The sequence below is a fragment of the Accipiter gentilis genome, chromosome 9 (assembly GCF_929443795.1).
Source record: "Accipiter gentilis chromosome 9, bAccGen1.1, whole genome shotgun sequence".
Classification (NCBI taxonomy): Eukaryota; Metazoa; Chordata; class Aves; order Accipitriformes; family Accipitridae; genus Astur; species Astur gentilis.
In genome coordinates, this window is record NC_064888.1 from 30430745 (window position 1) to 30453344 (window position 22600).

The 22600-nt window shown below is 35.6% G+C and overlaps 1 protein-coding gene across 4 annotated transcripts in view; it reads left to right on the forward strand.

Moving 5' to 3' along the window:
* SLK (STE20 like kinase) overlaps positions 1 to 22600 on the forward strand; it is a 51733-nt gene that overhangs the window by 23329 nt on the left and 5804 nt on the right. For 2 of the 4 annotated variants that reach the window (XM_049809671.1, XM_049809674.1), the window contains exons 3-18: positions 810 to 858; positions 1622 to 1771; positions 4298 to 4370; positions 4584 to 4778; positions 5468 to 5549; positions 6539 to 6667; positions 8652 to 10070; positions 11384 to 11514; positions 11782 to 11905; positions 12182 to 12361; positions 14410 to 14502; positions 17812 to 17941; positions 18186 to 18310; positions 19287 to 19475; positions 20623 to 20748; positions 22325 to 22438. In XM_049809671.1, the coding sequence (XP_049665628.1) occupies positions 810 to 858; positions 1622 to 1771; positions 4298 to 4370; positions 4584 to 4778; positions 5468 to 5549; positions 6539 to 6667; positions 8652 to 10070; positions 11384 to 11514; positions 11782 to 11905; positions 12182 to 12361; positions 14410 to 14502; positions 17812 to 17941; positions 18186 to 18310; positions 19287 to 19475; positions 20623 to 20748; positions 22325 to 22438 (3309 nt within the window). The remainder of the gene's footprint in view (positions 1 to 809; positions 859 to 1621; positions 1772 to 4297; positions 4371 to 4583; positions 4779 to 5467; positions 5550 to 6538; positions 6668 to 8651; positions 10071 to 11383; positions 11515 to 11781; positions 11906 to 12181; positions 12362 to 14409; positions 14503 to 17811; positions 17942 to 18185; positions 18311 to 19286; positions 19476 to 20622; positions 20749 to 22324; positions 22439 to 22600) is intronic. The other 2 variants (XM_049809672.1, XM_049809673.1) reach the window with 2 other exon arrangements.

A 22600-nucleotide genomic window follows, 5' to 3' on the forward strand; every position in this document is an offset into this window, starting at 1 on the left:
TGAAAATTATAATTTAATGTTTAAAGTTGAAAATAAAAAAGAAAAAACATATAAGGAAGAGTAGGGTGTCAATCCTGGATGACCTTTCCTCTCTCTTGCTCTCTCATTCCCTTTGTCTACCCTCCTTCTCCTTGGTGTATGTTCTTTCTGTCCTACATGTCAGCATAGTTTGTGCCCCCAAATAGTTGCAGTTTATTTTTGTTTCAAATGGAAACTGAGAACTGGAGATGGAGTTGTTCTAGTATTACTAGATTCTGGGATAAAAGCCTGATGAAGGCATCAGTGAAAATGGAGGAAAATTTATGTAAACATCTGAATTCGGTTGTTTTCTGTAACTTTTAAGAGTATTTTTCCATATTTTCATCTCATCTGAAACAATACAGGAGATAACATCTGCTAGTGGAAAATAATGTAGCTCTTAGACTTTTCAGTCAGAGAGATTATAGTATAGAAGTACAGTTTAATAATCGAGAAATGAGTTTGCAGGGATTATGTAAATAATATTACAAGTCGGATTTAAGCTGACTGTTTTATTATGTTTTATAAGTTTTATTATGAAATTTTATATTTGGATTAAAACTTTTGTCTGAGGATCTCCAAGCATTTTTCAAATAATTTGCTTGAGCAGCACAGCCCTACTTTTAGCCTGGGTAACAGTATCAATATTTTGCAGAGGTTAGTGAAATAATTTGTCATGGCCAAATAGTCCAATAAAGCTATTGGTCTCCCAATAAAGCTCCCTTAATCAATGGTTCAGTTCAGCAGAACTATTTAATTTGTAATTTCTGTATTCTTTTGTTTACATACAGATCCTGATCGAATTTTGTGCAGGTGGAGCAGTAGATGCAGTAATGTTGGGTAAATAAGTTGTTTCAAATAATAAACTTAATAACATCTTAAAATTATAATATATATTGTAAGACTTGTTTCACATGTATTGTTTTGAAATGCAAATATTTATGTAATTGGTGTGCTATATGTGTTGAATGTTGGGGGTTTAAAATTAGCACTTACACCTATATCTATGGACATTATAACTTCGTAAGTTAGATTAATTTTCTCTCATTTTTAAAGTGTTTATTTACCTTTCAAAACACATTTTTGTCTTGATCCTTTAAGTGAATGTGAGTTGTTCTCATATGCTTATGGAGCTCTCTGTTGTTATAACATAATCTATATGAGCCTTTTTCAGGATCTCATTCCTCCCCTTCCCCTGCCATCTTCCAAATTGCATAGTGATAGTTTTTTATATTGCATCAACCTTAAAGTTAAATTTTTCTGTCCTTATTCCTCAAATTAGGTGAATGCTAATACCAGTAAGTAAAGGTTCTAGTCTTTAACATCTCTGTATACCACACAAAAGAACCAATCTCTAAACTATATAGTTTTTTCACAGTTCAGACAGGTACATATTCAGAGTTCATAATGAGGAGGGTTTGGGGTACAAGGAATGAAATTTTTACTGAAAGGAGCAAATATTTTAAGATAGAAGTTTTTTTGACATATGTTGTTCAGACTCTCAGATTAATTAATTTTCACATATACTTCTATACAGATTGCTATGAACATGTAACATAAAATGCAAAAATGTTGTGTTTATTTCTGTCTCTTTTTCTCGTAGAGCTTGAGAGGCCATTAACAGAGCCACAGATCAAAGTGGTGTGCAGGCAGACACTGGAAGCATTGAACTACTTGCATGAAAATAAGATCATCCACAGAGATCTAAAAGCTGGCAATATTCTTTTCACATTAGATGGAGACATTAAACTAGGTAAGCATGTTGCATATAAAAGTCTTTCCCAGAACTTTGCCTGGTCTTATAATTGTATTTTCCTTAGGCTGTAGTTTGGCAGAGTTCAGTATTTATCTATTTAAATATCAGTCTAACAGCTAGGGTTTAGATGCTTGAGTAGGTGTCCTAACTGTACTTAGCACATCTTTCAGACTGCAAAATCAGCAGGGGTAAGAGTTGTATCAATATCTGTGCCAAGTTGCCTAAAGTCAGATACAGGTCCTACTGTTTCTTAGTATAATGTTCTTGTTCTTTATTACACTTATCTTTACTATGGTAACATCAGAACTTCCCTTTGAAGTTGTTAGATTGGAAAATGAACATCCTTCACTATTGCCGAAAACCAGTACCTGGTACCGTTGTCTCTTCCATTATTGAGAGAGAAAGGGAGAACTAATAATCGTAATTACTCAACTTGGTTTTTCCATGCCTTTTTTTAATTGTTCGTTGCACTGAATTAAGATAAAACAGTCTGGAAGAAAATGAATACAAGCTTACTATTCTTGATTCCTATTTTTTTATCTAAATTTAAGCAGTCATCCACATTTTCCCTCTGATGTGGTAGGGAATCCATGAGGATTCCTCCATGAAGAACTGACAAAGGACTACTGGTGGTGAATAGTGTCCCTTCATTCAGCCAGGAAAAGATAGGAATTGTCTGGATCCGCTTTGTTCAGGCTTTCATCGGGGGCAAATGTGTATAAGCTGTCAGCCTTTACAGTGGCTCTACCAGTGTCATAGTTCCATGACATAGCAGCTTGCATTCAGGTTTCAAAAACATCTCTCTCTACATGATGTGTGTGATTAGTTTTGTATCTTTGGATGCAAGTAACACAGAAGGTAAAGGTAAGGAGAATTGGAAGATCACCACAGTGACCTAGGGCTCTAAATTCCCAGCCTTGCTACAGACGTTCCTTTTAAATGTAAGCAAGACGTGTCCAAATTCACAAATATATCTACTACTCTGTTAAGAAGTTGAGAATATTTAAGAACCTACTTTGCCACATTAATTAGTTAAGTGTATCTGTGCTTTTTGCACGGATTCCATTGCACAAGTTTATTACTTGTATGTATAATATTTGCATGTGCCTTTCTCTTCATCTGCAAAGTATGGATAACTTTTCTGTTTTGGCTTTTCTTGGAAGCCTGAAGATTTAGTGGTGGCCTTGGTCTCATAGGCCTTATTTACAAATGTAATAGACCCACTATCTTAGTTTCTTAGTACTACTGTAAAAGAAATCACAGATCATAGCAAAAGTCTCATGGTCGGAGAGAGAATAATTTGTTTCTGTTCATGTTATTTGTCTCATATGACCTGGATCCTCCTCATACAGACTGGAACTATTTTAAGATTTTGTTAAGCTTAGCTGATATACAGCACCGTGCAGGCTCTCAGATACTACTTTACAGTTCAGACCACAGGGAGATTTCTTCCACACGTACATTTAGTGATGTATTCAGGTTTGCTGATTAAGATTTCTAAAAAAAGGATATACTTTAGTATTCAAAAGTGTACAGCATCCCTTGGAAGAGTATTTTACTCCTTTTAAACTATTTGTGTTTTGATTCTGGTACACACAGAAATGGGTAATAACTTGTTTTACAAATATGTGAATGGCAAATAAATTTCCTTCATTGCATTTTATTTGTATAAGGATTTGAGTTTTATTATTTCAGTATCTGTAGCCCCTCAAGACTTCGGTTTTTGCATTTGAACAAATAGGTCTCTTAGTTATTTTTTTTTTCCCCCAGAGCAAAATTAGGCTTCTCAAGTGTTGAGTGCATCAGGTAGTTTTGTACAGATTGAAGATGGCAACATAATGGCTATTTTGTCCCTTTGCTCTAATCTCTAGATCTTCATTAAGAAAGTTACATTTATAATAAGCATATAACACGTATTTAAATGTTGTCTTTTTTCCTAAGTGGGAAATGTAAAGCTTTATAGACAAGTAATAGTAATTGCAAAGATAAAGTTGATTTTTGGTTGGATGTTCCATCAAAGGTGCCTATGCAAGCTTTCAGATACGTAATAAAAAGTGAAAAGTCATGTGGAAAGAAACCCTTAAGTAAAAGGGAAAAAGTAGCTTTATGAGAATTTGAGTCCTGAAATTAAAAATGGAATGAGTTGTTGAATTAATGAGAGCTAATGCCTTGTCTGAGGAATACAGCCTTCATAGGCTAAAGAAATTATTTTCTAATTAAGTTAATTTAACACACTTATTCCTACAGTAAATACATGCATCACTCTTGTCCCACAGAGCTCGAGTAGCATTTTTTTTTTTTTTTTAGCAATGGAGAATGTTTATTCAATATCTTTTATTAGAAATGCTATAGAACCTTGGCACTCAGTTACCAAAACACAAATATTTTCATCTTACTTTTAAGTTTTAATACTGCAGAGTGTTTCCTCTGGAACATTTACCATTTTAAAAGACAGTTGTAAAATATAAAAATATAATATGTTTTCCACCACCCAGTTAATAGCATTTTACTGTTTGCTTTAAGCGGATTTTGGAGTATCAGCTAAAAACACAAGAACAATACAAAGAAGAGATTCTTTTATTGGTACACCATATTGGTAAGTGTACAGTTTTGCTGACTTTTTAGTATGAACTAATATCTTAAAATTACTTTTGTTGTTAATATTACAAGCTTGATAGAATATTGTGTAAATATATTAAGTGAGAGTAGAATGTGCTTCTTAAATAAATTCACTGAAGCATTCTAGAACCTTTTTCAGAGCAGGTAAGAGTGCATTTTCTAATCTGGTACTTCATTATTCTCTTTGCAGGATGGCTCCAGAAGTAGTAATGTGCGAGACCTCTAAAGACAGGCCTTACGATTACAAGGCTGATATTTGGTCTCTTGGCATTACTTTAATAGAAATGGCTCAAATAGAGCCACCTCATCATGAATTAAATCCAATGCGAGTGCTTCTGAAAATAGCAAAATCTGATCCGCCTACATTAGCACAGCCTTCAAAATGGTTAGTATTTTGTTTACAGCTTTCCCACCCCAATTTGTAGATTTTGAGTATGAGGCATACCAATTCATATTATTTACTAAACTTATGTTCATGAGCATAGACCTGTTGAACTTTACAGGACTAGCTTTATGCATAAAGTCAGTTACATATTCTATATATGCTTGTTTGTACATGTATACATACATACATACGTCTCCTTATCCAATTGGGACTATGGTCTTTTTGTCATAGTTCTGTATAGAAGCTTTTATACTGAAATATTTTGCAGATTTTGCATTAAAATGTATGCAAAATAGCTTTTTACAAATGCATTAAAAGATCTGAAGATCATTTGAAAATCGGGTGAAAGGAGACTTAAGTGTTTTTATACTAAGAAAACATTTTAAAAAGCCATTATCTATTTCGTCATTTTAATATCTTTATGTGATTCAGTTAGTGATACAGCAGATGTGGTGTATTAAAAATCAAGAGTCAAAAGTAAACTCTTCTATTAATGGACAAACATTTTAAAGATTGTATTTGTGCCACATTAGTCTTTGCATTCCTGTACTACCTTTGTGTTTTCCAAAATCGATAGAAGGACCTGGGGTTGCAGGGTAGATGCATGTGAAAGCAAAAGAATATTTCATTATACCCTAGTCTGATGTCAAGACAAAAGAAGAAACACTACCTGTTTGCTTTTTGTGTAGGTCATCAGATTTTAAAGATTTTCTGAAGAAATGTTTGGAAAAGAATGTAGATACAAGGTGGAGCGCAACTCAACTTCTACAGGTAGGAAGAGTTAATTGTTCAGAACTATTGTTTAAAGGCAAGCATATTTTGTATTTTTTAAAAGCAGAGCAGTATTACAGTAACTATTTAAACAACTTCAAATTAAGTGTTCGTATGCAATCTGTTTTTAACATTGTCGCATTGATCCTTATTTGGTAAAATCTGATTAAATCATAACCAAGAGCAGAGCAAATTATTTGTTTACATATTTTGATGTAATATAACATTACTTTGCATAAGTATTTATACTTTGATACTTATAATGGATGAAGGATATATTTACATAAGTAGTCAATTGCTGACAGGTGTGTTAAAAGCTTTAGTGTTCAGCCTTCCTCTGTAATGCTGTCACTGCAGAATAGCTAAACAGGACTGGATGTGACTAGGTACATTTGATTCTGTTTAACGTCAGCACGCATTTACTTTATCCAGAATACATCCGGCATATGTTGAATAGATTTAAGCAGCAGGGCCAAGCAGAGAAAGAAGATTGAGACAGTAGAAGAACAGGTAGCTGTTTCCTCTTAAAGAAAAATGTAGAATTCTATGTTCTTGTTAGGAAAAATTGTTCTAAAGACAAAGCAGATTTTTTTCTGAAAAAAATATTTCTACATAAAGCTTACCAGAAAATAATTTAACTGTGGAACTGAAAAGAAATGAAACTTGTTTCCAGGAAAAATAACTTTAAAAAAAATCTTTCTACTTCTATTCTTTGGATTGTGAAACAGGTCAGTATAGATGAATTATTTTTATTTTTAGCAAGTTTGTTAGACTACTTACAGTATATTTGAATACAAATGTTTTGATTTTAAAACTTCTGCAGAATAAAAACATTACAACAGTTATGATTAATGTTAACTGTAAATCTTCAAGTTTGAGACAACCAAAGTAACATTTCTCTGAAGTTATATTTCCTTCAAGTTACAATTTTCCCATTGGGTACAATGAAGTCAACACTTAATATTGTGCTTATATTTTATTTTCACAAGCATCCATTTGTTACTGTTACTTCCAATAAACCAATAAGAGAATTGATTGCAGAAGCTAAGGCTGAAGTTACAGAAGAAGTTGAAGACGGTAAAGATGAGGATGAAGAAGAAGAAACAGAAAATTCCCTGGTCAGTTTAAAATTTACTTTTTAAAATATGCAACTAGTTTCAATCACTATTTTCCTATGGAGACCTCAGTTTCTGATGTACTACCCAACTTTTTCATCAAGTCTTCTAAAAATAACAACATAAACATACTCTAACCTTATTACAAAATAAGTAGTCAGCATTGTCAAAATTAGCATGTTCTTAAACTCCTTAAGAACTAATAGTAAAAAATATTATCTTCATTTATTTTTACATGTTTCTGTAGTATAGAATTTTAAAAATCCAGATACTGATTTTTATATAAATGGTTTTAAGTCAAAATTACTAGATGAACAAGTAAACGTATATTTGTATTCTGTAAGATGTTTAAAACTTTAAGGAAGGTATGTGACCATTATGCTATAAACTAAGTTTGTGATTTTACAGCATGGCTATCAAATAAAAAAACCAAAAACAAACCCCCCATATTTTACCACGACAGGATTGCATTTATGAGTGTATTTCTAAAGATGCTTAGGAGTCTTACAACACAAATGCAGTTCCTCAAAGGGCAAAGCTGTGAAGTTCAATGATATGGTAGTAGGTTGCAGAGTATACAGGTAGTGTGCTTTCTGACTTAACTGGCTCAAGTGCTGTAAACATGCATGGTCACCAGTACCACCAGTAGCTGCCATTACCAGCAATGGTAAAGAAGACAAATGCACGTGCACAAGAAGCACTCCTCCATTTCTTCTTCACCCCTCACCACGCTAGTCACGTCCCGTGGCCTTCATACCACTTTCCCTGTCCACCCCAGCAGATCTCCAAGCGTGCATTCCCACTGACTTCCTCCAGGACTTATTCTCTATCTCCTAAGGCATCACTTGCCACCTCCCTCTGCTGATTAGCTCCTAAGCCATCAATCCCTGGGAGGATTGGAGTGAAGTCCACACTGTGACTCAATTTTAAGTCTGGACACAAGCAGCAGTTCAAGAAACTGTGAGGTAGATGCATTTACATTATTTACTTGTGGCAGTTTTATGAATTGCTTGGAGATCAACACTAAGCTTCTACAACAACTACCTGAGGAAATCTTTTAAATGCACTTTTGACTTTAAAGGAAATGTTTTCGGTATCCTTAGGAAAACCTTAAGGTAGGAAATGCGCGATCAAACCCATGCTTGTTACAATAGCTAACCTAGTATATTCCCGATGGCAAATCAGAAGCCTGATCTGCAAATTACAGGGTTCTAACAGTAAATATAGACAGAAAGATCTCGCAATCACTTTGAAGAGTGAAAGGGCAATTATGGTTAAAATGATACTTTACTAGTATATTCTTCTTTGTATGGCTTTATGTAATCTGATAACATTCATTCATATTCTAGTGGCAGCAATTTCTACAGTTACATAACTGTTTCTATTCCAGTTTCGTATTGCCACTTAATCAGATCTGCTGGAGGTTTTCACCATTTTAATGGAGTTTCACAGTGATTAAAAAAACAGACCAAAGAATTTTCAGACATTTTTAACAAAGAACACAAGGAAAGACACTTTTTTTTGTTGAAGCAGAAGGAGGTCTTAATATTGGATTTTATCAGTGCTGGTAACTAAAGCTACACAGCTTCTTCCTAGCCAAACTGGCACAGACGTGTCTTTCAACAAGGGAACTGAAATAATTATAATAAAAAAAAAAAAGCAACCTACTGCCTACTGGAAAAAGACTCTTGAAGATTCTGTTAAGCATGAGGCAGAGGGCTGACCATGATCGCTTTCCTTCAATCACAGTATATTTTGTTAAATTATGAGATGAAAGAGGGTTCCTGTGAAACTGTTCTGTTCAGAGCCTGTCTGCAGTTCATACACTTGTTCTGTGGTAACACCAAGTGAAGTACTCCGAGATTATTAGATTCATGTAACTCTGCCTGTAAATACAATATTAATCTCTGTTCAGGTATTCTTCAATAGAACTGTGCTTTATTTAAGTAGAAAATGATTAAATATTTTTCTTCCTTTAATTTTTTAGCAGTTACCCGCAGAGAAGCGTGCATCCTCTGACCTTAGTATTGCCAGCTCTGAAGAGGATAAACTTTCGCAGAATGCCTCTGTTCTGGAATCTCTTTCTGAGAAAACAGAAAGTAATGCAATTGAGGACAAAGCCAGAACTATGTTTCCAGATGACAAAACAACTGGAGATGAATCTGAGGACATTAAATTTAGGAAAACAGCTGATAATATATGCAATACTACTGTTGGTGATGTGAAAGTGCAGAATGGTTCTGTGCCAACTGGTGAAGATGAGCAAGGCAAAATAGCGCCAGCTGAAAAGAATACAGAAAGCCTGGAAAAAACACATGAAGATACAGAATCCCAGAAAGGAGGGAAAGAACTTGATGTGGTAACAAAATCAGAAATAAAGGATGAACCCAACCTAAAAGCAGAGAAAGAAAATGACATGGGAAATGAACAGACAGAAGATAATAAACTGAAAATAGTACCTACAACTGAAAATAGTGTACAAACCAAAGAAACCATTTCTAAGGAAACTGGTGAAAAAGAAGAGAAGAGAACAGATATGTCAGAAAGTAAGGAAGAAAAGGTCCCTGCAGAAAATACTATAGAGCAAAAGGAAGATAAAGATGAGGCTCAGAAAGATGCAATAATAGACACTACTACAGAAACTCTACCTAATGCTGCAGATAAAGTGGCTGTTGAAGAAAAGGAACTAATAAAGCATGGAATTGACAACATTAAGGAGATAGGTGGTATTGCTGAAACACAGATCAGTGATGGGGATAAAATACCTGAGACGGAGGATAAGCCAGTGGAAAGTCAGGCTAAGCAGGTCCATGAGATAATCAGCTCTGAAGAAACTCTATCGGAAAGCCAAGATAAAGCGATCAAAGTAGACAAGAAACTGGCAGAAAGTGAAAATGAGGATATTAGTGATATAAGCAGCATGGAGGAAACAGAGATCAAAGCCTCTGGAAAAGACGACATAGACCAGAAGGCAATACAGATCAAGCCTGAGGATATTTCTAATAAAGTGGTGGATAAACTGACTGATATGGACCAAAATTCAGAAGAGCACAGACCTGAGAATATCCAGGAAAACAGTACTTGGATAGATAAAGAACATTCAGACGTTACTTCTGATGAAATAATGAAGAATAAGCTTCAAGATATTGTCAATGAACAAGCTGACGACTCTGAAATCACTCCAGTCCCCAGTATTAGTATTAGCACTGAAGAAAATGAGGAGAAAGTCAAAACAGATAATCAAGACAATACTGAAACTTTACAGCAGCTAGAATCAGAGAATTTGAAAGAAAATGATACAGATTCAGGCACTGGTTCTACGGCTGATAACAGCAGCATTGATTTGAACTTGTCAATTTCCAGTTTCCTTAGTAAAAACAAAGAGACAGGATCAATATCTTTACAGGTAAGTATAAGCAATCATATATTTTTATATAAAATCCTATGTGAGTGTGACCCTTAAATTATCTCTAAGTTTGACCTTTGCAACAAAGAAAATTGAGTGAGAAACTAGTATGACAGTGTGGAATATAAAACTTTGTAGAAACCGAAGTATTCTAAATTTCATGCTTTAACAATATCTGGATTTTGTGCAGTTATGCAGCAAAGCTAGAAGCTACAGAGCTGCTAATCATTTTCTTATCGCATAATTGTATTTTTAAAATGTAGACTAGCATATAACAGGAAGTCTGACAATAGTAAAGGTGAAGATTTGTGAATGGTTGTAGTTCAAAGCTGATATTCAAGAAGTTCAATGCCTTACTCTGCACAGAATTCCTGTTTTCACAGGACAAATATCTTACAACATCTGATCTATTGAATTCCTGTCACTTCCATCTTCTGTCTCTGTTTATATTATAGAAGATCTAAGGCAGATAGTCTTTCAGGTTTGTTTCAAACACTGTACTCCTATGGTTGTACTATATCAATGCAATTATGCCAGTATGAATGAGCTTATTTGGAGGAAGCGCATTCCAGATTATGAACTTTATTTATATCTTTATACTAACATGATTATAGCCATACTAGGATAGTAGCTGTGTAACCATGGGTTTGAAGAAAACAAAACAAACCTAAAAAACAACAACAAAAAAAGCCCCAAACAAAAATGATACCTTGGCATAGCTGTGCTAAGCATGACTCCAAGGTGTTTGCAGTAGCCCTAACACAATGGAGATGCAGTTTCAGCTGGGGGCTCTTTTCTCTTGTAATGTAACAATAGCAGCTCTGAGAAGTGAGATTTCTCCAATTCTGTTGGCAAGATCATCACATGATTTCTGACTAATATATATGAATTAAAAAAAATAACCCTTGCTTGTTTAACTTATTTCAAAAGCAGAAGTAGTGAGTAAATTGCTATTCTGTTTCAGTACTATTTTTCAGAATTAAATATCTTTTTTGGTGACTGGGAAAATTATGGTCAAAAGCAAACAGTAATTGTCTGTTCAGGGTTTACATAGATTCCCCCCCCCCCCCCCTCGCCCCGGCAATTTAGGTGATCAATAATTACAGGTTTCCTTTGCTGACTAGAGAAAGTTTCAGTACATTAGAATTTTTCAAGTTCTCAATTGATCAGTGAGGTACCTGATAAGTGAGAAGAACTCCTGTTTACTATACGGTAGGCCTTCACAGAAATATTTGAAATAATTGAATATTAAGAAAAAAGAGGAACAAAGGATATAACTTAAGTACAGAATAACTTAACAATGCTTTATTCAGGAAACTAGAAGACAGAAGAAAACTTTAAAGAAAACTCGGAAGTTTGTTGTTGATGGAGTAGAAGTGAGTGTAACCACATCAAAAATAGTTACTGAAAATGACTCGAAGAGTGAAGAAATGCGATTTCTACGGTAAGTGTTTTTAAAAGTAAAATTTATAAGAGGTTAGCAGCTAATTTTTTCCTCTCTGAATAAAAGAAGGGGGCTAATGTGGTTTTTTTTTAATACTTGGGTATTAATTTCAATTATTTTGTTAGTAGAAAGGAATGTAAAGTGTTTAAGACAATAAATTCAAAACCAGCTTTACTGGACCTAAGTTTTAGATGCTTTTTTCATCTTTTGTAATTTTCCACTTCTTTTGTTTTCCCATCAATATTAAGTGTTCTTTTTCATTATTAGACGTCAAGAGCTAAGAGAGCTAAGACTTCTTCAGAAAGAGGAGCAGAGAGCCCAACAGCAACTCAGTAATAAGCTTTTGCAACAGCGAGAACAGATGTACAGACGTTTTGAACAGGAAATGACAGTGAGTTTCTGGGCTTTGGTGCTCTTAAAATATGACATCTTGATGCAGTAGGCAGAATACTACTAGCAGCAATCAGGTGTTTCCTTTTATGATGGCTATAGCTTAGTTTTCATTCTTGTTAATAAATGGCAATATTTTCCATTGTGGGGTGCCTAGGTTGTATGCTAGAACTTGCCTGCCAGAACAGTTCATCACGGCCATCTTCTGCTGTGGTACAGCACTTCACTGAACATAATGTAGTTTTCTAAAAAAAAAGGTGCCAATTTATTTTTACAGAGTAAAAAGCGACAGTACGATCAAGAAATAGAAAATCTAGAAAAACAGCAGAAACAGACAATAGAGCGCTTGGAACAGGAACACACAAATCGTTTACGAGATGAAGCAAAACGGATCAAAGCAGAACAGGAGAAGGAATTGTCCAAATTCCAGAACATGCTGAAGAACAAAAAAAAGGAGGTAAGAGACAATGATGATAATATAGGAAATAAGGAGTATGGGCATAACAAACAGTTGAGATTAGGCCTCCCAAAAGCCTCGTCAACCTCATGTGCTGTACTGAGTTGTGGAAGGGTTACCAGCAGTCAGTATTATTTCTTTTGTTTTGCTGCCTAAAGTGAAATACAAACAGCTAACAGGAAGATTTAGGTATTGACTTAATCTAGAAAACATCACCAAGTTAGAAGACTTTGTTTCACAGAATCTTTAATAAATTACTTTGTCTCAAATATTAAATCAAGAATAAGTATTTTCTTAATGATTGTGAAAAATATTTGAGCTTTCTACTTTAAACAAATCCAGCTATAGCTACTTGGTAAATACTTATCAAATTAGACTTTCGAAGAAAAGAGTATGGTCTTGATCACTACTGAGAACCACTTAAATTCCAGAGATTTTTTTAGTTGTTGTTAAGAGTAATTTGTTAGATTTTTATTGAATGTGTGCTGTTGTTGTTCAGAATTTCTTTATATGAAGTGAGCAGTTATATGGATTTAGGTTTTTAACTCAAAGAAGAAAGTCAGGAGAGAAAAGTCTGGATAACCTAAAATCTTTTACAGTTAATTTCATACATGTCATACAGTTAAGGCAAAATGAATGACTTTCGACACTTTACACCTTATGCTATTAATTTGTTTGCATTAGAGTAAGAGAAGGTGATGTGTTTCCTTATGGATTTTGCATATTAAAAGCTGTTTTATTTCATTTTCAGATCAGTTGTGTAGTGCTCGTTTGTATATAAATGGCTCTAGTGTTTGCTCTAATAGTTACTAGACTCACAGACGTCCCTTTAGAAATCTGTACTGTCCATGCTTTTGCATAGAATGATCCTGTAGTACAAAAGTGCATTTAAAAATATAGGTTGTATTCAGTTTGAATCATATGCTCATATGTAAATAACAATTTTTCTTCTTTTGCGGTACCTCTTGCATTTTTGAGTCTCTCTCTGTTTACTGGTGATTGGGTCCTACATGGGAAAGCGGGAAGAATTTTACGTATTGCTCTGAGCTAAAAGCAGGTCTTTCATGGAAACAGGAATAGCATGTGGTGATTTGGACTCTGTTTTCTGATGATGCTTCCACTATTAAACAAACAGGCATTTGGTTTTGGGTGCATAGTTTTGTATTTAAAGCTTAAGAAGGTGATTTACAGTTTGAAGGAAAATGCAGCTAGTGCTCTAAAACTACCCATGCTATATTGGAGTGTGCAATGTTACATTGTTGTAATTTTTAAAAATAAAATGCATCAGCATATTAACAGATTAATAGTCAGTTGATTTAGCCAGGTTATATTTAGAATCTTTCTACTAATCTAGGCTAATTCACCTTGGACTGAAACACATTCCATTCCAGCATATGTGTCGTGAAAAGTTTCTTGAAAACATGCTTAGTTATTTCTGGGTTTTTCTTTTAAATTCTTCAGGACCAAACACAACCAATTAATATTTTATTTGCTTGTATGATTATTTTAAAGACATAATCTGTGTAGATGTCATTTATGGTTGGAGACACTAATAATGGCATCTTACAAATTCATGTTTGAGACAGTGTCAGAAATAGCTGGTTTTCAGTGGAATTTATTTTAAACTTCCAACCATTTGTCACAGCTTTACCGTGAAGTAGACATACTCTGTAGTCCTTTTGCCATAGTGTTTCAAGAAAATACCACTTTTGCAGGTGGTGCTTTTCTTAACTACTGACTATTCTAGCTGCTGCATGAAAACGCAAGCAAGCACCTGCCATTTCTGAGAGCACTGGGCAGCATTTGCATGCAAAAAGAGGCTGGCATATACCTCCTCTCTGCACTGCGCTGGCATACATAAAGCATGTATTGTTCCTTCTCTTCTCATTAAGCTCTTTTCACTAAGCTAACATCCGTGCCACTGAAGTAATGCATGCTTCCCAGTACTTTTCTAGTGCTTGACCTGCATGTCCTATGTTCACAGTAATGCTTGCTGTGGAGAAAAAGTGTTCTTTTCGCCACCTTCTGCATGCTTATATACACTGTAGGTTTTATGTGAAGTGGAGAAAGCACCCAAAGAGCTGAGAAAAGAGCTCATGAAACGCAAGAAAGAGGAGCTTGCACAAAGCCAGCATGCTCAGGTAACAACGGCCCCTTCAAGCTACTAAAATATAAAGGGCGGCAGTATTCACACAGCTTGATGATTTCACTTCTTGTTGTTGTTGAGTGAATATGGAACCTAACTCAAACTAACCCTACATACTGCTCTCTTTCTTCAAGTACTCCCATATCACATCCCATAGAGTATACTGTGTAGAAACGTAGGAGCACAGATTTCCAGATTCGTGCTGTTAAGCATAATATTTTCTACGCTGTACTGAAAAAGAATGGTATTTTTCTACTGCAAGTTTATTTACAGTGCTTTTATGAGTGGTAAGTACCCCATAGGTCCATCAAATTATAAAGGTTACAGTTAGAAGTAAGTTTTGAGCAACATAAGCGCAGGGGAGGAAAATGTATATGATATGTAAGCATGAAGCATCTTGTTCATAGAAGCAGAACAGAATAGGTAAAATGAAGTTATTTAAATGTCAAAGTGTAGGTGTATGGAAACTTTACAAGACACCATCTATAATTTCACGCCTTCAGACTTGCTGCTTTTATATGACCCAGCTAGAAAGTGGGCTAGTATTTTAGAAAATACTGGCTTTGTGATGGCCACAGCTTGCACAGAGTGAGTTTGCACCACAACATAGCACGTTTGGATTGAGTAACTTAAAGTTTAAATGTTTATGTGAGTGGCCTAGAAAATAATAGCAACTTTATTCAATTATGTGTTTAATTCAAAAGAGGATTTTGCAGGATAGATAGAATGTGATTGAGTTGCAGCGCTCTCCCCATACCAAGGATATGTGTCTCTGAACTTTTTAAGGAAACAATTAAAAGCCTAATTTTTCATAGTGTTTGTAATGAGTTAGTTTTTTTTCTTTTGCTGGTTTCAATATGTTGAAGTGAGAGGGGTGAAAGAGACAATTTTAAAGGTGAAATATCCTTGGAGTGATAAATACTAGACAAGGTGCAGATGTTTAGTTTTAGAATATCTAGAACTTCTGTCAGTGACGACTTCTGTGTGATTAGCCTTGACATTTTAAATGTATATTACTAACATACAGCAGATCTCATTTCTTCTTTTTTTTAAGAACAGAAATACATTTCATTATATTATGACATAGGAAGTACATTGTGTCCCACAGGGCGTTGCTCAGGTTATGATTCAGTCTTTTCAGTTGTCTTCATGTACACTTTTCAACGCACAAATGCAGGATGTAAGTCTTAAAATGTAAAACAACAAAAGTTTTATTTTCCTAGTTTTCCAGATGTGTGTTTTCTCTTCTCCTTCTGCTCATATGTGCTGATCTCCAAACTGCTGTCTCCAAACTAGTTAGCACAAATGCATGTAATTATGCAGTATTCGTAGTAAAAAGATCAAAATTACAGTAGTTATTAACTTTGGGCAAGACACTGAAGTTTCATGCAAATGCAATATAATACTGGTGTTTATTATTTGTTCAGCACATGTGAGAAACAATGTGTGTCTTCTATGCTGTGTGTGCAGTGAAACCATGTATTTTAAAGATATCCGAGTTTATTTTAAGATACTTATTGGACAAAACCAAGTGGTAACTTTAAAAAAGGTGGACTGTCTTGTACTGTCTGCCTTTTAACCATCCAATACGTTCTTTAGTAAAGTGCGTGACCTTTATTATATGTGATACTTGAGTAGACGTGGGAAGTGGAAAGGCCAGAGTGTTTTCTGAGATTCCCTGGTTTATCTTATAGTGCTAGCAATTATAAAACTTCTTAAGATTTACTATGTAGAGAGAGCAGCAATAATATTTAAATGATTGAGTAAAGCTCAAGCGTAATTGCTTTTTGACCATGACTACACTAGAACACAGCTTTCCCCCCACTCCCTTCAAATGAAAAAATTCCTGGCAAATAAAACACCATGTTAATTATGTGTCTGCACCCTTAGAATAACAAACTTGTAGTTTTCTTATCCTTTAAATCTAGAAAGGGAAACAGAATGGTGTTTTTTATCAGTCCATATATTTGATTAGGTATGTCTGACTTAATTTACAGATATGGCCTTCCAGTTCTTTTTGTACCCTCAGGTCTGTCACTGTCGGAACTTTGCACCAACTTACTCCACCTCGGGTTTTCTGTTACCTGTCCAAGTGTAACTCTACTGTCCACTGGGAGAGATGAAAGCCTCATCTATTAATAACTTTCTGTGAAGATGAAAACCAGGATTCTCCTGGTCATAATAAAAAGTACTTTTAATGAACATTTAATTCCATATGTTGCTGACGAATATCTTGGCAAGTAACATAGGTTCAGTAAAAAAAATGAAAATACATAGCTCAGGAGACCCTTCCACTGATCATCTGTAGCCCAGTACTGTTCTCCTGTATCATCCCATCTCCCTTCCGATAGACCATCTTTAACGTTGCTTTGTTATATATAACAGCAAATGCTTTAGCTGCCCACCTTGGCCGTGACAGGACACTGCCATCATCCTTTCTTTTGACCTTTACATCTGCTTTAATTTCTTGTTCTTTAAGAGTGTGTGTGCATGCTTGCATGCTTGTAGATGCGTTTTGTTTTGTGGGGTTTTTTTTGATAGTTGCAAAGAAGAAAGGCAACAGTATGGTCTTGGGGCATGGGAGGGGGATTCTTACTACTGCCTGCTTTTCATGATGATGTGCAATAGAGTGGTACACCCTGGATAATGGAAAGATGCAGGCGATACGGGGACTGCATCAGGCAGGTGGCAAATTGCTTTGCGAGGAGTCAGCTCAGCTCTGGGGTAACAAGCTTAAGCTCTGCAGAATGCAGTCCCTGTAAAAGCCATTGGATGTCTTCATAGCAGAGTCTTGCAGAACTCCCAAACTCAGTATCTGCGTTCATGACAAGATAAACCACTCGAGATTGAGAGACAAATCTGAAATCCGACTGTATAAATAAATAGGCTTTAACTAATCATCCAAAGCAAAATAACCATGCATACTTTTATTTTCTTACACCCATGAATAATTAACCCTTGATATGATGAGATCAACTTCATATTGAGTACTTGTCTTTGCTAGCTTTGAACCTGCAGCTTGTTTTGAGGAGAGACAAAACGTGGAATGAATTGCAGATTGCTGGCTAGTTTGTTGCCTTTGGTCTTATTTCTGAAGGTGTTATTTAAACAGTAAATATACTCTTACCTACTTTCTATGTAAAAAATAAAAGAGATGCATAATTTTATAGCTGAGGCATGTTAGCTCAAATTTTCATAGATATATTTGTTTTGTTATATAGCTAATGCTGAGAGAACTGGGAGTTTCATTAAAATGTAATGTGGTTAGAACACAATTTAATTTACTTCTATTGTTTTTTATCAGGAGCAGGAATTTGTGCAGAAGCAGCAACAAGAACTGGATGCATCTCTAAAGAAAATTATTCAGCAGCAGAAGACAGAACTAGCCACTATTGAACGAGATTGCCTCAACAACAAACAGCAGCTCATGAGAGGTATCCAGCAGCAGACTCTCTTTAAAAACAGACATTTATGTTGTATTTTAGTAAAACAATAGTCTGTCTTAAATTTATGAAATCAAAGACTTTCATGACTAATCTAGAACTGTAATAAAAACATGTGCTATGGAATAGCATTGTTCTTAAAATGCACTTGTAGGCCACATCTAAACATACACTAGCAGGTAGATTAGAAAGTATTGTGTTGTACTTTCTGAACCAGCCTTCCTCTTTTTTCCAGCTCGCGAAGCTGCAATCTGGGAGCTAGAAGAGCGACATCTACAAGAGAAACACCAGCTCCTCAAACAGCAACTCAAAGATCAGTACTTCATGCAGAGACACCAGCTGCTTAAGAGGCATGAAAAAGTTAGTATTGACTTTGACTCTTTCTTTCGTGTGTTATAATATCCAGGGTTTTTATCAAGTAGTATGATGATCTCTACAGGTAGCTGTTTGCTTGCACAGGCAAGACCCCCACAGGTATTTTGAAGCTGTGTATGATCTGTTGAAATTAAAAAAATCTTAATAATTTAATAACTTAGTAGTATGTTGAAGTATAAGTGATCATATTTTTCCCTTTTGATTCCTAAAAAAACCCAAAAAAACCAACCACAATATCAACCTTTTTCTATTAAAATTACCAAATTCTGCTTATACACCAAAACCAGTTTGGGCTTGTATTTAAATAAATCTACTCATTAGTAAATCATCCTGGAATTAAATGAGGAGAATGAACTGGATTAGCTTTTGGGCAAGTAGCTGACAACTGTCTCTTTATAGCTAAATCCTATAAAAGCTCAGAGACAACACTTATTTTCCACAAGGCATTTTGTTTTTTATAGAATACACTAAACAGAATAGTTCAATTTTTGGAAATGTAAATCCAACAGAGAGATATTATAGGATCTCCTTGGTGATTGGAGCATGAGCAGCCTCCACTGAAGGCTTGTTTCTGTATTGTTTGGTTTATCCCCATAATGGCTGTTGCTTTCACCAGCTTTTGCAACAAACTGACCCTTCACAACTGCAGTGGTGGAAGTTCAGTTCCACAAAAGTTTCTCCCTTTGAATAACGTAGACTTTTAAAAATGCAATTCAGGAGTTGAACAACAGCTGGTAAAACTTGTATTCGTATTCATTAGAGAATTTCATCTGGGTTGGGCATGATCCAGAACTCTCTGGAATAAGTGGAAGACCCCTTCCTTCCCATTGGTATCACTAGGGCTGGGACTGGTTTCTGCTGAAAGAAGCCGACTCAAACAGCATGCTTATTGATGAACTGAGATGCAAATATTCTAATGTAATAGTTGCTGTGTAACATTTCCATATGGTTAACATTTTAGGAAACAGAACAAATGCAGAGATATAATCAACGCCTTATCGAGGAGTTAAAGAACAAGCAAACTCAGGAAAGAGCGAGACTGCCTAAAATCCAGCGAAGTGAGGCCAAGACTCGAATGGCTATGTTTAAGAAAAGTTTGAGAATCAATTCATTAGCCTCTCCAGACCAAGATCGTGAAAAAATTAAGCAGGTAATTAACAAGAACAGTTTTAATAGTGTAAATGCTTAATGTGATGTAAATGTAAGGATGGTATAGAGTGTACTCTCAGCAAATTCACAGGTGGTACAAAACTGGGTTGATGCACTGGATGAGGTCAGAGGAAGTCATCCTTCCCCTCTGCACTGGTGAGACTCATCTGGAGCACTGGTGCCACTCTTGGCTTCCCAATACAAGACAGACATGGATTTAATGGAGCGATTCCTGCGAAGGGCCTTGAAGATAACTGAGGGACTGGTGGGCCTTGTTATAGGAAGAGACTCTTGGGATACCTGGGATGCTTCAGCCTGGAGGAGAGAAGGCTCAGGAGGATCTTACCCCTGTGTATAAGTACCCAACTGGAGGGAGTAAACGAGGTGGAGCCAGAGTCTTCTCAGTGGTGCCCAGTGACAGGATGAGAGGCAGTGGGCACAATTGAAATAGAGAAAATACAACTTAGACATAAGAAAATGCTTTTTTAGTGTGAGGATGGTCAGAGACTGGAACAGGTTGCTGAGAGAGGTTCTGGAGATACTCAGAACCCAACTGACCCTGCTTTGAGCCGGGGGGATTATCTTCACAGGTCCCTTCCAATGTCAACCGTTCTGTGATTCTGTGAAATGTTTTTAAGAATACTTGATTTTTGTGAGCTTTTGAACTAAAACTGTAGGTATTCACTCATTCTTTCAAAGGGAATGCTGTAAAGAGGTTTAGAGGTTTGCTTTCTACTGATGCACAAAAGTCCCAAATCATGGTTTCATATGGTGAGCACTGGAAGGATCAAAAATCTTGAAAATACAGTTTCCTGTAGCTGTATAACACCAACCTTAACTGACACTTGTAACAGCACTGCTGTGTCACTTATCAGGGAGAGATAATTTCAGAGTCTGGAAATGAAATGTGCTGCCTTTTAAGGAAAACTTAGAGTGCAGACAGAGAAATGGAATGATAGACAAAACTGTGAGGGCATTCCTTTTGTAAGAATTTTAAAGAAAGAATAAAGAAAATACAGTTATCGTTTAAATCTTTTTAAACCATTCTTTTCAGTATGTATTCATTCCGTTACATCCATTTTTTTGACTTATATAAACTGTTGTATCTAGAGGCACAATACAAACCATCTTTTTAACTTTAATTTTAGTTTGCTATTCAAGAAGAAAAGAGACAGAAGAATGAGAGACTGGCTCAGCATCAGAAACACGAAAACCAAATGCGAGACCTTCAGTTGCAATGTGAAGCAAACATCAGAGAACTGCATCAGTTACAGGTTAAAAATAGATGATATTAAATGAATATTCAGTGGGAAGCTCAGGTTAATAACAGATGCAGGCAAAGCAGAAACATCGTTTCCTTCATTTTTACTGATTGGTGTAGGATTTTTTTCCACTTGGCTTTCAAGGGCCTGCAGCGTACTGCTTAACCAGATTCATGTAGTTACATCAATTGATGAGAAATCATTTTAAATGCAAGAGGAGCATGAACCAGAAGCAGATGATCACTTCTAGAATATCTGTCAAGTTCCCAGTGCTATTTTCTGTAGGCAACATTTTCTTTTAACCTGATTTTGCTGAAACGTCTTTAATCAGAATAGACGTAAGCAGCACCAGGCATTACCCACAAGACGTTTGTAGCAATACATGGAATGAGGTGGTTTTTACAAAGTGCAGGCTGCCATTTGTAGTCGAGCTTCTGGAAGGTACTTAGAAGGAATTCTCTTCTTGTGATAAGTAACTCTATTTTGTCTCTTTTTGTAGGCATTTTGTAAAAGTTGTTGCTGTATACCAGAGGCCGGATTTCCTTTTCCGTTAAATCAGCTTTTCCCTGTTTCAGGGATACAAGGCAGTTTTAAAGCATTAAATGATCACCTGCTGATAACCTTTGTGTAGAGAAATCTTCCAATGACCAACGAAGCTAGTTCTGCTCACTTTCTTATATCCTGTGAAATAGTCCCTGACTATGCCACTAATACGCCTAGTAAATCCCCAAGTACTGTGGGAGTCTTGTGAGTTTCAGCTCACAAAAAATTGAGCCGATTAGGGCTACTCTGAACTTCACCGAGAAAAATTGGCCCCTAGCTGCACTCAGGTCTAGCCAAGTGCTTGTCATTTTTGTTCCTGTGGTTTTGTACTCTGCATCAGACCCAGCTGGGACTGGAACCCTAGAAACATGGGGTTGAACATGGGGTTTAGAGATTGCCATTGCCAACTGCTCTTAAAAATCAAAGTTTTGATGTAGCCAAATACTTAATTTTTTTTTTCCTTACCATGCTTCAAAAGTCCTCTGAAAGCTAGGCAGATGCATATGTACCTTACTGAGAGGAATGTGAAGCTGATGTGTGGTTTGATTATCCTTTTCCTTTTTATAGGGTGATTCTGAGCCTGCTTCTGCAAGCACATTTCTCTCCTCTCTAAGCTCTATTTGTTAGTCTCAGCTCCTTGGCACCAAGAGTTGAAATATTTCCAAAACCATCATTTTTAATGTAATTGATTTTAATAAATTATACAAACTGTCTTTAGAAAGCAAAGCAGAAACGCTGTATGACCTTGAAAAGCATTATTAGGCAGTGAAACCAGTTTTGAGTAACACCGTCAGCTGCTGCCTTAATGATACTCAACAGTATATTTGGATTTACCAGTATTTCTTATCTCAATTGGTTCTGATGGAAGGATCAGCTTTTGATAATGCAGCCTTGTAACATACTTTTATCTCGTAATTATTCACGTCACTATTTACACGGAATAAGCTAATTAAAAAGAATTAGGACAACATATGTTGCTGTACAAATGTTGAGTTGCCTAATCTGAATTAGTTTTACATAAGGATTATCTTTATCTTGTTTTAAGAATGAAAAATGCCATCTACTGGTTGAGCATGAAACTCAGAAGCTAAAAGAGCTAGATGAAGAGCACAGCCAAGAACTGAAGGAATGGAGAGAGAAATTGAGACCAAGAAAAAAGGTAAATTGGAGCAGTTTATGAATTGGAAAATAATCAAGAGTTGGATCTATCAAATACAAACAGTACAAAAAGTATTGCAGAGGGGGAGAATCAAGCTACTGTACAAAACTTCTATAGTTCACTGAATAATTAAAGACGTTTAAAAAAAAAAAAAAGTGCAAA